The sequence below is a fragment of the Balaenoptera musculus genome, chromosome 11, assembly GCF_009873245.2.
Source record: "Balaenoptera musculus isolate JJ_BM4_2016_0621 chromosome 11, mBalMus1.pri.v3, whole genome shotgun sequence".
Taxonomy (NCBI): domain Eukaryota; kingdom Metazoa; phylum Chordata; class Mammalia; order Artiodactyla; family Balaenopteridae; genus Balaenoptera; species Balaenoptera musculus.
Window position 1 is genome coordinate 24,588,192 of NC_045795.1, and position 15,358 is coordinate 24,603,549.

The 15,358-nt window shown below is 44.4% G+C and overlaps 1 protein-coding gene across 3 annotated transcripts in view; it reads left to right on the forward strand.

Annotated features, from left to right (window-relative positions):
- ELOVL5 (ELOVL fatty acid elongase 5) overlaps positions 1–15,358 on the forward strand; it is a 62,822-nt gene that overhangs the window by 32,994 nt on the left and 14,470 nt on the right. The window contains exons 2-3 of one of the 3 annotated variants that reach the window (XM_036868824.1): positions 4,626–4,691; positions 7,863–8,050. In XM_036868824.1, the coding sequence (XP_036724719.1) occupies positions 4,634–4,691; positions 7,863–8,050 (246 nt within the window). In that variant the 5' untranslated portion in view covers positions 4,626–4,633. Of the gene's footprint in view, positions 1–1,569; positions 1,663–4,625; positions 4,692–7,862; positions 8,051–15,358 lie in introns of those variants that run through there. The other 2 variants (XM_036868825.1, XM_036868826.1) reach the window with 2 other exon arrangements.

A 15,358-nucleotide genomic window follows, 5' to 3' on the forward strand; every position in this document is an offset into this window, starting at 1 on the left:
TTAGGCCTGAGGCTCACCTCAACCCTAAAATATGTAGTGCACGTGCCAGGAACTTGCCACGGGTCACAGAACTAATCCTTGATTTAGATGAAGGTGTACTGAATGCTCTCTCATCCTCTTTTAATACAGGGTAATTGCTGGCCCTAGGTAATCATTTCTTTTCTTAGTGAGATACTTAGCATGAGGCGCAATTGTAATACAGCTGCATAGTTACCAAAAACACTCCAGAATTTGATAGTGGGAAGTGGCTTTCAACTAAGAGTGTCTTCTGGGAAATGTGCGTACAAGAGTTCTTTAAAATCTATTTTAATTTACCTGCCCGTGTTTTCTGCCCTTATCCTGTTTTCACTGTTGTCATTTTCTGTGTGTGGCCCTTGAACTCGTGAAGAGCTTTTGGATGCTGTTGTGGTTGGAATTTTCCTTAATGTATCTGATTACTCCCTGTCGTGACCTGTCATTCTGGGAGGCCCCGCAGGTTGAGCGAGTGCCAGAGACTCCTGGTTAAAGAGGGTGGGGAGGCGATGCTTGGCTTGGTGTCAGCGTGATCTGGCCCCTGGGAGGTGCTGACTCTCCCTTTTTCCTGTCTCAGTGTGGGGAACCAGTCACATCAAAGAATGGCTTATTCTTTTGCTGCGCTCAGGACCAGAGCTCCTCTTGCGTGGGCCCAGCGCCTGGGCTTGGTCCCTGCTAGTACAATTGTCCAGAGCAGCTGTGTGCCTGCGTGGCCCAGCTCGCCCAAGCTGCCAGTAGGTTGGCTGGTTGTTAAGAAGTGACGTTCCCAGCCCACGTGCAGCTTGGAAGATGGGGATCTGCCGCAGTCAGGCAGGCCACAGACCTGGCCGTGCGGTTGGACACCTTGTGTAAAGTGGGTCATGCCATTCCCGTGATCCCAGATCGCCAGGCAGAGTGTCAAGGGCTTTGCAGGGCCCTGTGCCTCTCCCGTTCCTTTAGAAAAGTACAAAAGAGCACAGCTCAGCCCACAGGCTGCTCAGCAAGTGCGCAGTTCGCCCAGCAGGGCGGGCGGGCCCGGTGGGAGGAATTCACTTGCTGGGACCTTTTGTCCTGTTCCTGCCAGGCGGGCCAGCCCGGGAGCTGCGAAGGGGACGCGGGGATGGGTGTGAGTGCAGCTAAGGTGCCGCCTCCCCTGCCAGCCGGTGGCCACGAGCTCCCCGCACCGTGGGGTTGATTTCTGTGAACCCCAGTGGGCGGGGAGGGGAGGACAGAGGGGCGATGGCCCCAGGCCACTGCCCCCAGCTGGCCCTCAAACAGGAGTGCCCTTTCTCTCTGCTCTGTGATCACCTTATCTGAGTGACGACCGCATTTTCCAAAGTAAATTTTCGCTCCATGATCCCATCCCCTTTACCCTGCTTTATTTTTTCTTGCTGACAGTCACTTTACGTAACATATTTTACGTGTGTGTTCCTGCCCAGCCTGGAATTTTGTTCCCTGCTGCACCCGTCAGGGCCGTTCTGCCTCTGCGCCTGGCACGGGGCAGGCGCTTGGTAAGCGTGTGGTGTGAATGAGAAATGAATCCATGGTATTAAGGGATCTGGACGTGTGGCTGGCTGGACAGGGACACGGCACTGTGCTGCGATGATGAAAGCAAACCTTTGCTGGAGAAGCCTCCTGGTGACCGGTGTGAAAACAGCCCCTTCTGAGAAGGTCACGGGATGTGTCCAGTTGTGGGCGTGGCTGGGGGAGAGGATGGGGAAAGCCACGAACGAGGCCACATCCAGCCCACAGCCAGGCCTCCGATTCCCCGGCCAGGGGCTCTGCTGGCTAGGGCCTCATGTTCCCCCTTTTCAACATAGACATTTCAGGAATTATGAGCAACTCTCTCTGAAAATTACTACTGTTGTGATTGTTCGGCTAGCTCTTTGACGTGTTCCTAAGTTTGATGGTGAAAAGTTCTGCAAGCCTGAGAGAATTCTCAAGCTGAGAAGAAATGTGGTCTAAGAACAGCTGGGCCCTTACTGACAGAAGCGTGTGGAGATGTTCCGTCTTAGAATGAGCCCCTGTGCTGCCGCCTCCTGCAGGGCTCAGGACGGGTTCAGATTCGGATTGTTCAGGACAGACGGCCTGTAACAGAAGTCTTCAGTATCACCACATACTAGATCCCATAGTCTCTTCTGGGGGCCTGCTGCTGGGTTCAGAGTGATTGGACTGAAATTTTACCTTGTGTTTAGCCAGGCTGCTTTTCTGTTGCCATGACGTCAGCGTTGTCATCTTTGTAACGATGGGTCATTTATACCCATTCCTGGGCCTCATTTTTTCCCGAAGTCCACGGATGTTCTCCCCCCACCTCCACCCCACAGGTCTGTTTCCTGTCATTTTTGAGCACTCCTTTACTTCTGTTTCCAGCTTTTCTACATCCTCCCTACATAGAAACCAAAACTGGTTACAGGCTCCTGTGAAAGGGCTCTTAGTTAAAAATGAGAATGATGTTCTTACTGTTTTCGTCAGGTGTGCTCCTGATGTTAGATCCCAGAATGCTGTTACTTGCTAGGACTTCTACAGCTTGTTGTTAATGCGTATATGCATCATTTCCAACATCTGCTTGTTGGCAGACTCGGTTGGTTTTGGTGCTCAGCATGTGCCTTCTCCCCCATCGTGAAAGTCTAGTCTGTTCTAGGCCTCCAGGCGAGCTCTTTGTGTTTTTCCCTATTCGACAATCCTTTGTACACGGCAGGTTTAGTACGTTCATTTCAGCCTCATCTTTCATGCTCAGATAATGCTTCACGCTGATAGGTGCCTCTCTCCTGAGACGTTGTCAACTATCCCACCTTCCATCGCTGCCCCCTGGGGGTGTTAGGACTTGCATTGGACGTTGTGAGCTCACTGGTGGGAGTTTAGTGGGCAGGGCACACGGGCGCTGGCGGTATCCACTGTGGAGTGCACCCTGCGGCAGACACACAGCAGGAAGCCTTTATGGGAGGGCTTGCTGCGTGCCAGGCACTGCTCTAAGGACCTTAGGGGTATTAGTGTATTAGATCATTTGCTCTTCTTAACAGCCTGAGGGGCAATTATTATTTCCCACATGTTACAGGTAGGAGGCTAAATAACTTGTCCAAGGCCATATTACTATTAAGTGGAAAAAATGGGTTTCAAACCCAAATTGTCTGATAAGGAGCCCAACGTGGAACCTCTTAATCACCTGCCAGCCTGTCATGCTTTTCTGCCTGGTTGTGTAACTGTTGAATGACAAAGGTGGCATATCAAATGGTTGGCACTTGGGTGTGTGGGAGCTGGTGGCTTCCTGGCCGAGGGAGTCTGCGCCCTGCGAGTCTCCCCCCAGGGCAGGACAGATGCTGGAACAGAACCCTGGTCGCTGCTGCTTTCAAGGTGTCATGGATGGCAAATGATTAACTGCCTAGTTGATGAAACCAATTCTGCCTTTGCCCTTGGAAGCAAAAATATTTGTGGTTATTTCTATGAGAGTAAAAGACTCTGACAAGTACAGGTTTCTGGTAACTGACTGTACTGCTGAACTGAATGAATAAGCAGAACTGAATTTTCAGAACTCTAATGAAAAACTGATGAACTCATAAAAGTGAGTTTCTATGAGAGTAATGACTCTCATTATGAGAGTAATGACCAAGACAGTTAAACGTCTGCCTCCTAACTTTGAAAATCTAGTCAATACACAGATGAAAAGATGCTTCGCTACCCTGTAAATGTAAATCTTAAATGGGGGGAAGATAGGGAGTTATAAAGTCTTAAAGATGGAGGTAGGTCTGTAACCAGTGATAGGAGATCATCTCCAAGATGTTGTCAGTGAAAACAATCGGCAGTATTTTTCCAAGCCTTTTTTTTTTTTTTTTTTTTTTTTGCAGTTACCACAGTAAGAATATATTTCACATCACAGCTGAGTACATCATACTCATAAGTATGGTACAGTAACACTGAAGATTCACGACAGGATTCATTCTCACTAAGGGCAAAGCACTCTGATTATTATGATCAGTTTATTACTTCTAATGTGAAGTTGACTTGATCATCTATTAATGGGTTATGACCAGCAATTGTAAAAACTCCCATTTGGCATGACTTCTTCTGTGCTCAAAAGAGAGAAATCTCTGGAAGTATACCAGTAGGCTCCTTCTAACAGTGGGGTGGAGGGATTGTGTTGGAGCAAAGTGATGAGATTTTTCTTACCTCCTCTTTTCATTTTAAATGTTTGAATTTTTTTTTACTATGGACGTGAGTACGTTAAGACAGTAATTAATAAAAGTACCCAGCAGGGGAACTGTCTTCTCCCTGTGGCGGTCCTGTTTGCCCCAATGGGCTCTTCCCTGTCTGCCTCCTTTCTATCCAGCTCCATCCTTCTCCCCACTGAGATTTCAGCTTCACAGAGAGAGTTTTTACAGAGCTGAGAAAAGAAGCACAGAAAACTGGCGCTTCATTTATAAAGTGAATTCACGGGATTGTGTCTTTTCTTTTGATTTTCAAATTAGAACTTAGCCCATAGGTTACTTTTGTGAGTTTAAAAAGAAATTGTTTGAACATGAGGAACTTAACCTTGTCCAGAGCATGTTCCCTGAAAAGAATTTGTTCTTGTTGTTTTATGAAAAAATACAAAAGGCATTTTGAGTAGAGGTTTAATCAATGTCTCTTTTTCTTAATAGGTTTTAAAATGGAACACTTTGATGCATCACTTAGTACCTATTTCCAGGCATTGCTCGGCCCCCGAGGTAAGGTGGTTTTGGGTTTTGCTCCCCCCTCCTTCCCCCCCGCTCCTTGTTACAGGCACATGTAAATATTGCACAAAGACATTCTAGAAAACATGAGCATTTTCCAATGATTAGACTAACGCTTTGTCCTGGATACCAGGGGCTTGGAGTCCTCTGAGGTCCCCTGGCTTCTGGGGCGGAGACACAGGTGCTGTGACCCTCTGCTGACTTTGGCTGGAGCTCAGGTTTGCTGTCAAGCTTGCAGCCTGAGAATGCCACAGATTTCACCACTGCTGGTGGCATGGTTTCCTCAGTTCTTATTAGTCTCCAGCTGAAACTGACTTCCAAAATGCACTGCTGCAATAGGAGTTTAAAACTCTTCCCCTTTTACAATTCTCAGGGCTTTTTAATGTCCTTTTGTGTTGTGTCACGTCAATGGCTAGATATATACACCTGAGCTCTCTTGCTCATCTTTCATTACCTTTTAGGAAGTAGGTCAGCTCCATGTTACACCTTCTTCTAATGTCATCTATAATGTCTTAGTTGTAAAGAAGGAACTTTGGGAGTTCCCAGGAAGATTCTTAGGAAAACTGCAAGAGGCTTTTAAACAGATGAAAAGATTCTCAGTTTCACTTGTGTCTTTTAAAATACAAAAGAAAACAATAAAAGGAACTTCATCTGTTAGTAAGGCAGAGATGAAATAAGGCTGATACCATCTGTGGTAATAGTGAGGATGTGGAGAAAGAGTCTAACTTGGGGTAACCTCTCTGGAGGGCAGTTGTGTTTTCTGTTGAAATTAAAATGCTCGTGTCCTTTGACTCAGCAAAGATACGTATAAGGAAGGTGCTTAACAGCATCGCTTGTCAAAACTGGAAATAATCTAGAAGCCCATCCGCAGGGGACAAGTTCAATTAGTGTGCAGCCCTTGGAAAAGAACAAGGCAGATCTATCTCTGTGCTGGTGTTGGGACGATGCCTTCTTTGAGTGTTGCTGGACCAAAAATCCAATTTTAAATGGCTGAAACAATAATAAAAATTATTAGCTTACATTATGTGATCTGAGTTACTTCAGGGGCTCCGTGATGATACCCAAGAACCCCATTCTTGTCATTTCCTACCTTGCATCCTCGGTATGTCAGCAGCTCTGTCCTCAGGATATAGGTTTCCCCACCTTTCGTGGTTGCAAGGTGGCTTCTACAGCTCTAGGCTGCACCTCCAGAGGAGGAGGGAGAAGTCTGATCATTTGCACGGTTTTAAGAACAAGTAAATTCTTCCCCAGAGCTCTTCACAAACTGTCATCTCCTCAAGAGTTCAGTGGCCACAGTTGCTCCACATGCTTATGTCTGAGCCAGTCCCCAGGGAGTGGGTTAGGGCTCCACAGTTGACTAGATCCCTAAGGATTTACCGCCTGGGGTTGGGGCCAGCCACCCAGGAAGTACTTGGATACTTGGTCATATAGAAGAATGAAGATCTGTGATAAAATTTAAAAAGCACAGTGCAGAACAGCGTTAAGTAAAAGGAAATGGGAGGTTTTTGTGGGCGCATTTATTGTGTTTGTGATTATGTACACATCAACATTTGTAACAGTCTGATGTTAGTTGCTACGGAGGAACTTGTTTTCTCAGAATTGACGGCTTCCAGCCCAGAGCTGAGAACAGAAGGGGTTAAGAATCATCTTGTTAAGCTCACTGGGGCGGCCGCTCCCCTGAAGGGCTTCTGGGAAGCACAGTTCGGCAGAAGTGGCCACCACCTTAGCATCACTAGTGGGGAGAGGGTGGAGGGCGTCTCCCTCTAAAGCCAAGAGAAGAAACACGGGGAATTTAGGGTGTCGGCAAGAAAGGAGACTGACGGTGGTTTCCCAAGTGGATGTATGCTCCACTTAACCTATGCTTGTCCTACAAGGTCAAGGGAGAGAGCATTGGAGAGAGTAGCAAGATGGTCCAGCCAGGAGCTCAAAGAAGGGGCTGAGACACTGTCCCCACTTAGCTGCTGCAGCGTAGAAGATACGGAGGTGAAACCAGCATGTGCCTCTGAGCTCCACAGTGGGGGGGGGCCTTGGAGGGTATGTAGAGTGAAGGGCTACAGGTTTGGGGGTTCACCGTAGCAGGATGCAGAGGGGGGCGTGCTGCAGAGATGGCTTCCTGGGAGTCAGCCAGAGGATGGAGTTGAGTCTTGCAGGGAACATATAACACCCAAGGGATCCGGCTGCCAGGGAGTTTGCTCCCAGCCACGGGAGGGCTGTCAGGTTGCCGCCGGCAGCTACTTGGAGTGAATTTTCCTTTTCCTCCTCCTTCCTGCCTAGGAGAGGGGAGGGGAGCCAGGGAGGTCCCTCCTGTGCCAGTAATTTCCTTGAGTCAGTATAGGTCTTCTCTCTCAAGCTTCTGTTCTTCACTTACCTGGTCATTGCTGCTTCACCCTCACTTCTTAAAATATCATCCCCGCTGCTGTTGCCCACGGCACTCGTGGCAGACGCTGCCTGTTGAATCAGAGACGATCACTGAGCTGGCTGAGTGGCACGTTTTCTGAGTCTGCGCATGCTGGGCAGACTGGCTGACACTGGGCTGAGATGGAGGGCTTTGGAGCTCAAAGACTGCCATTTCTAGGGTTTCCTTGTCCCATGCATAATTCAGCAAGCCTGGTTAATCAATCCAGTTAATGGAAAATTGAGCTTTCTCCTTGGTTTCTTTTTTTTTTTTAATTAATTAATTTATGTATTTATTTATTTTTGGCTGTGTTGGGTCTTCGTTTCTGTGCGAGGGCTTTCTCTAGTTGCGGCAAGCGGGGGCCACTCTTCATCGCGGTGCACGGGCCTCTCACTGTCGTGGCCTCTCTCGTTGTGGAGCACAGGCTCCAGACGCGCAGGCTCAGTAGTTGTGGCTCACGGGCCTAGTTGCTCCGCGGCATGTGGGATCCTCCCAGACCAGGGCTCGAACCCTTCCTTGGCTTCTTTAAGATTATTTGGAAAGGATTTTTAAAAATTATTTAGCAGAACCTGTGAATAATAACGCATGTCGTTATTCAGAACATGAATGTGAGCCTCACCTTGAGGCTGTATATTGAAGACAGTTCCTCTTCCAGTTGCTTTGTTGGCTTGGGAAGTTTTAATTAATGTTTGAATGTTTGAAAAACATTGTTTCTATTTTTGTATCTACTTTGTTAATCACTAAATGTTGTTTCTTTTAATATTTTCCAGATCTCAGAGTAAAAGGATGGTTTCTTCTGGACAATTATATCCCTACTTTGCTCTGCTCCATCCTATACTTGCTAATTGTGTGGCTGGGACCAAAATACATGAAGAATAGGCCGCCGTTTTCTTGTCGGGGGATTTTAGTGGTGTATAACCTTGGACTCACGCTGCTGTCTCTCTATATGTTCTGTGAGGTAGGTCAGAGGTTAACACAGCTTCCTCTCACTTAAATGTACTCGTGTCACCGTCCTGAATTGTGCTCCTAAGTGGAGAAAGGCAGCTCCTAAGTGGAGAAAGGCGTCGGGGGGAGAGAACAGGGAGGGCAGGTACGGTAATGCGTTTCGAGGATGTTATAAAATCGATGTTTCAAAACGCCAGAGTTATTTGTACAAATGTGCCTTCTGGGCACATCTATCTAAAATAGAAGGCTTTGCTATGGATTCTTTTGTTATTTATGTTCTGTATTATACTCAGAATTAAAATAAATATTTTCAGAAATACTCTTACGCAAGCAGAACACAGAGTAGAAAACGAACAGAACGCAAAAAACAGATCTGTGAGCCTTTTATTATGAAGCATTTAATAAATGCCTGGTTCTTGTTTGGAGGCAGCCGGGGAGGGAAGTGGGCAGTCTTCATTTGGTATGTTTGTGGTCGGTCAGCCTCTCCATCCTGATCTGATCACTGTAAACAGCTTGGAGCTTTGACAGGTTATTTTTTTCAAAGCTAAGAAGACTAGATAGTGAGGTCTGCGTTTAGGGTTGGAATGGTCTAAGTTCAGGCCAGATTATTTTTTCTATATAACAGGGATGTTGAAAACCAAATTTGATGATCTCGAAGGCTTAATTAAGAGTGAAAGACACATCGGAATCAAAACTTAAGCCTCCTATTTTGACAGTAGAGTCGCTTAGCCTTTAAAGCTAGAAGGGGAGGAAAGCTCCCTCCGTGATAAGTACGATTTGTATGCATTTTTAGGGGCAGAACTACACTGTTCAGGTTTACAGTACAAAACTACTGCTAAATCTCTGGGGCTGAGGCTTAAGCCATACATAAAACAAACACTTGCAAGACCTCCTGTTTGGATTTTTAACCTTTCATTGTGGCTTTAATTCTCCAAGGAGTAGTAAAGGAGAAGAAAAGAGGAGAAATCAATACGAATCTTGCAGTGAATTCCCCAGCAGCCTCGGGCTGTGACGGGGGTCTCCCCGTCTGCGTGTGGGCGTGTGCGGGGGTGTGCGTGTGATGCAGGAGCTGGTGGGAAGCAAGTGTCTGATCGTCAGAGGCACTGCCGCTGGGAGAGGTCTAGGTCTGGTCCCCCCAATGTGTTTCATAAGCCAAGGTAAAGGTTTTATGACTAGGCTGGTAGATGCTACTATCATTGCTTTTATGCCTGACAGTATGTGAAATGCTCACAACTCCTTTTTTGCTTCCTTTCTGGCTAGAGCGAAAGCAGTTTAATTAGCCTCCGAGATGGAGATTGCGGGCCTGGAGGCAAGGGCAGTGCACAGGAGTGGGCCCAGCACTGTGCTCATCTCTGTGTTCCAGGGACAAAGCCGCAGCAAGCTGTCAGGTGTCTTAGAGCAAACCGTTTGCTTTCCCCTACTTGATAGATGGTAGAGCCATTTCCTTAAGAAGGCTCTTATAGAGTTTATTATTACGCCTAGCAATATTCTAGAGAAAAAGTACTTAAGACTATTAAATCTTCCAGAACTTAAGTGTCTGCCTTATATGTTTCTCAAGCCCTAGAGATATAATTACAACTTCATAATTAACCTCTCAAACAGGTAATTCCCTGGTAAAGAGGGGAAGAAGAGTGCTGGGTAGATTGCTTCCAAGTGCATGTGGCTGAATTTGGGGGGCTCTAAAAGCATTATAATAGGAAGTACAGATTTCCCTCCAGCACAGCTTGGCGAAAACATTGGAAGATGTTGAGCAGTGTCAAAGCCCTGAATAGAGAGATTCAGGAAATAGACAGAGGAGGAAAGTAACGTGCTTAACCCACAATGTAGAGTACATAGAGAAGTAATGGATAAGGGGGCAATAATCCTTAAATTAAACCAAGTTTATAAAAATAGGCCCAGATCAGATATTCCCGAGTTGAAAATAAACCCTAGTACCCACATTAGATGATATTTCTTTTTGATTTTGTCTGACTTTTTTTTTTCCTGTACTTACATAAACCCCTCAGGAATACCCTTATAACATATCTTTTGTCAAGTTTTAAATTTCATTTTAGCTACTGGTTTTTCCTCTTTTTTTTGCTTAGCATTTATAGTCCAATGAATACTGAAACACGGGGCAGTCATGGTGTTTTACAGCAGAACAAACTGAGGGGGCCATGGAGCCCAGCTGGGCCCTCATTTCAGGGAAACATCCCAAGAGTTGGAGCCACTGCCTGTGGTCACACCATTGGCATGGTCACAACGATTAGTCTTTATTTACCCTCCTGCTTATCTACATATTTGGGTCTGTAAAGAATCTTAAAAATAAATATGTAGCCATTGATATTTTTGTTTGTTTAATCCTGTGGTATGAATTCTCAGCTGCCTTGGCAAAGTTCTAGGTTAATATAAAGAAAATTAACTGTTGCAAGGAGAGAAGAGAAATCTTGAAAGAGAGAGATAAAAAGGAAATGAGAGAGGAGTCACGAAGTTTTAAAATGACTAGAAGAAGAAAAGTAACCAAATGACTGTCTTATAACTGTGAAACTGAGTTTTAAGATATAGAAGGAACTTGGTCATAGCTTCTGCATTTGGTAGAAAGAAAATTAAAAAGAGAGACGTGGCTTTACTTCTGATTGCCTCATGAACTTGGTGTTTATTTCTGGGAAAGAGGTCATAATCCCTGAACAGAAGTATGTTTGAAAGTGGTATGTTTTAGATTAGGAGTAGAGGACTTCATGGCAAGCATTTTTTCATTTATTAAATTAGGTGTTGTCTAAGATCACAGTCAGTGGTAAAGGCTCAAATAAAATGTCAAGTTATAGAAGAGAAACAACTTAGTTTGCATTACTCACTCAGCTTTGTAAACCTGTGTCCTCATAGCAAACATAAAAATCTTGTGTGCCGTTCCACCCACACCCCTACTCCTCCAGCCCACCTCACCCCCCTCCCCACTGACCTCCCAGGTCCAGGGCATGTTTCATCTGAATGGAAGCCCCACTGTGTTTTCAGACAGTGTATCCACACATCTTTCCCTTTGTCCCCAAGATTGAGAATCCCCACCCACCAGATGCCAGATTGTGGCTTTTCCCTCATTGTGCAGGGTGTACCTGGGCTGGACTCAGGTTTCCCCTGGCTCACCCAGTAGTATAACTCCTTAGTTAACATGTCAGACACTCAGGGGGCTGCTCTGTCCTGACCTGGAACTTTTTTGGTATATCCGCCCTGCTCCTGGCCTCTGGCCTCTCGTCAGCAAAGCAGGGAGGATCCAATTGCTTGGTTTGTCACGGTCCGGAGGGGAGCATCCCCATGCAGGGATCACGGGGCTCAGCAGTAGCAGCAGGAAGCAGGGTCAGCACGCACAGCACGTCAACCTTGAACTTGAATGGAGAGAACGGCAGGCTGCCCTCCTTAGCAGCCTGCCCCAGTGCCCCATCCACTCAAACCCCCAAGACCAGATCCTTCCTTTCTTTGGGTCTCTGCCCCCCTAGAAACTCCACTTCCTTCAAACCTAAGCCTGCCTCGGTTTGACAGTCCCCGTCTCGCTTCTGAGGACCCTTCTCAAGGTCAGTTCCTCTGTGACATCTTGAGAGGGCTTGGCTTTAGAGCAGTGATCCCAGCCTCTCCTGCCTCCCCGTGGTCCCGAGGAGCCTGACGCCTTCTCTCCCATCACGGTGCCCCCGGGGGTGCCCACGGTGCCTCCAGCCTTGCGTCTCTCTCACGCACCTCACTGGCTGTAGTTACAATGTTCCTTCCACATCTTTTCCGTCCCCTTGTTAGCATGGCTTCAGCATTAAGACATAAAAAAGCAAATGCCAGAATGATGTTTTACTTTATTTAACAAAGATAAATCACAGATTACAAACAAGATTATTTTGAGTGTTTGTTTATTCCCTTGCAGTTAGAACTGTGTGTTGTGAAGTAGTGTGAGAAAATTCAGTGAAATGAATCAAACATTCAGAACATTTAAAATGTAATTTTAGAGAATGATTGATAGCTAACTCGATAGGTGATCTGAATTGGCATAGATTCAAAACTTTTTTCTTTCCCTTTGCAATTTTTACTTAAAATTGTAAGTCCAAAACTACTTCAGAATATGGAAAATAAAATCATAGAAATATTATATTTATCTATGCACCTAACAAATATTGACATTACTGGTTTGAATTTTTTGTTTAAAAAGGAAAACATGACAAAAATGCATCTAAAGCACAGCCCCTTCACAGATTTAACTTTCTTCTGAAGTTCGTTTCTTTTCTGGATATGTTTTTATACTTTTACTAAACATGTATGTATATGTGACAACTTACAGAATATTCTGAGACAATTTTTTTAACTTACATAAATGGTGTACAGTTTATACTCTTTATCAAATAGCTTTTTTCAGTCAGCATTATATTTTGAGAATATATGTTGAATCTTATGGATTTCATTTCATTAGTTTTAACTTCTCTGTATTATTTCAGTGTTAGAGTTTATTATGCCATTTTATCCATTTTTCTTTGGATGGACATGTACGTTATTTCCAATGTAACAATTTTGCATTGAGATCCTTGGAGAATTATCTCCCAACACTATCTTTCTCCTTTGCAGAAACTTCACTCTTGTTTTGCATTTTGCATTTTTTTAATGTATTACAGAAACAAAATTGTATTATTTTCCTAATTATTCTCCAGAGCAGCAATTCTCATGTGCTTTACTAGCTAGAAATAAATGTATATGCTGGCATTTGAGATAAAAGGCTTTTGCAGTTAAGAAGGAATTAAAAAGTAAGTTTTTTTCTTGATCAGAAACCTTCCTCCCCAAACAAACAAAAACAATGTTGCATTGAATGTTGTTGGACATGTCCCTGCGTGCAAGTGTGATTTATTTATTTATTTATTTAGGCCAGGTGTACACTTAGGAGTTAATGACTGAATCTTGACACTCTCTTGTCTTTTAGTGGGGAAATTTTAATCCATTTTTATTTAGTATAATCGTTATTTTGGAATAATTTCTATCACCTTTGTGTGTGTGTGTGTATGTTTTCTTTGCTCTTTTTTTATTCCTTTCCTGCTTTCTTTTGAATTTTTTTTTTCATTTTACTGATTTAAAAGTTATTCTAATTTTATTATTTAGTAATTACCTATAAGTTTTTAACATGCACCCTTGACTTAATAAAGTCTAAAGTGAATTACTGTTTCTACTCCTGAACAATACAAGGACCGTAGAAGATCTGGGCTCTGATCCCCCATCTTCCATGTTATCGTTGGCAAGTGTTTCATTCCACCTCTTTATGAGGTCCTAAACAGTCATCATTACAGTCTGTGCTTACTGATTTTCTTTGCACACTGTTCATCTGTGAAATCCATTCTTTCCTTTGAGGTTCAGTTTTCTTCTGAAGTAGTTCCTTTTCTGGGAAGGGTAAACTCAGTCTCTGTTTGAGCATCATTTATGTGACTTTATGCTTGAATAGTATTTTAGCAGGGCGTAGAATTCTAAATTAGCAGTTATTTTCCCCCAGCACTTTGCAGATTTATTTCAGAGAAGTCTGCCACACTCCCATTTTTGTTCATTTTGTAGGTAATCTTTTTCTTTCCAGATATTTCTAAAATTGTTTAAGAATGAAACAGAGTGTGCCTGGATAGTAATCCGCTTTTATTTATCTCACTCAGGATTGTGCACATCCAAGCTGAGAATTTCTGTGTTTCTTAATTTGGGAAAGTCGTCAGGCATCATATCCTCGATGCTTTCTCCTCCTTCACCAGCTCTGGCTGGAGCTCGTAGTAGATGTGTGTTGGACATTCTCACCCCTATGTATTCTCGTATTTTTTGCATCTTTATTTCTCTCCTGCATTCCTCTAATTCACTCATATTTTCAGTTGTGTCTCATCTGCTCTTTCAGCCATTTTTAGTTTCAGTTACTATACATCTTTTATTTCTAAAAATTCACTGCTTGTTCTATTTTTCACTTCAGAACATGGAAACATTGTCTTTTTTCCTACTTAGATACAACTGTGATCTCAAACTTAACCATTTGCTGTATTGCTATTTGAAAATATCCTTTAAAAAATTTTCTTTCAGCTATATCTGTGAGGTCATGCCTCTGGGAATAATTATTATATCAACGTTAATTTTTTTTTTTTTTTTTTTGGCCACACTGCACAGCATGTGGGATCTTAATTTCCCGACCAGGGATCGAACCCGCGCCCCCTGCGTTGGAAGCACAGAGTCTTAACCACTGGACCGCCAGGGAAGACCCTATGTTAAATTTCTTTACCTTTTTTAAAAACAAAAACAGGACAGTTTGTTGGGTGTCCCGTGTAAGCATCCCAAGCTAGTATTGCTGGGGTCATCTCAGGTAAAAGTGTCTGCCCCAAATAAAAGAGATTTTTAAAAGAACTGGAATGTAAGCTCACTTCCTCTTTTCTGACTTATTTTTTTAGGGGAAGCCTCACCTTACAGTTAGGCATTAGTGGTGTTGGAGGTTTTTTTTTTTTTTTTTTTTTTTTTTTTTTTGGCTGTGTTGGGTCTTCGTTTCTGTGCGAGGGCTTTCTCTAGTTGTGGCAAGCGGGGGCCACTCTTCATCGCGGTGCGCGGGCCTCTCACTATCGCGGCCTCTCTTGTTGCGGAGCACAGGCTCCAGACGCGCAGGCTCAGTGATTGTGGCTCACGGGCTCAGCTGCTCCGTGGCATGTGGGATCTTCCCAGACCAGGGCTCGAACCCATATTCCCTGCATTGGCAGGCGGATTCTCAACCACTGTGCCACCAGGGAAGCCCGGTGTTGGGGTTTTTTTTGGTGTTTCATGTAGCATTTCTGCCTTGTGTTAACGGGGGGGAGGTGGTTCAGCTTTCGCACAGTTTGCTGCGTTGCCAGGACCAGACGTCAGTGGTTTTTTTCTTTGAATCTTCTCTTGAAGATTTCCGATGCTGCTTTATGCGGAGGATGAGAGAAGTTGAGCATTTGACGGGGAGGGTGTGTTGCTTGTGCTTTCCGCCCCCTCTGTAATTGTGGCGTCGGTGCTGTCAGCACGTCTCCCCAGGCCGCCGACGGCACTGCCTCCCCGGCTCTGGCTTTGAAGGTCCTCGATAGAGCTGCAGAGCAGCTGCTCTGGAGACGTTATATTCTAAACGGTCTTGTTTTTCTTTCCCTTCAGGCTTTCTTAAAATAGATACGTTATTGTGGAAAAAAATAGGATTTGGAAAAACACTTAAAAGACCTGGCAAGTAATTACTGACTTTTATTTAGAAATGATTTTGTTCCCCAAAATACTTTGAAAAAGACATTTAGTACTATTCTGCCTTTCCCCATTGAACAGAGGTTGAAACTCTGGTGAGATGAATACTTATAGGAAAGGCCCA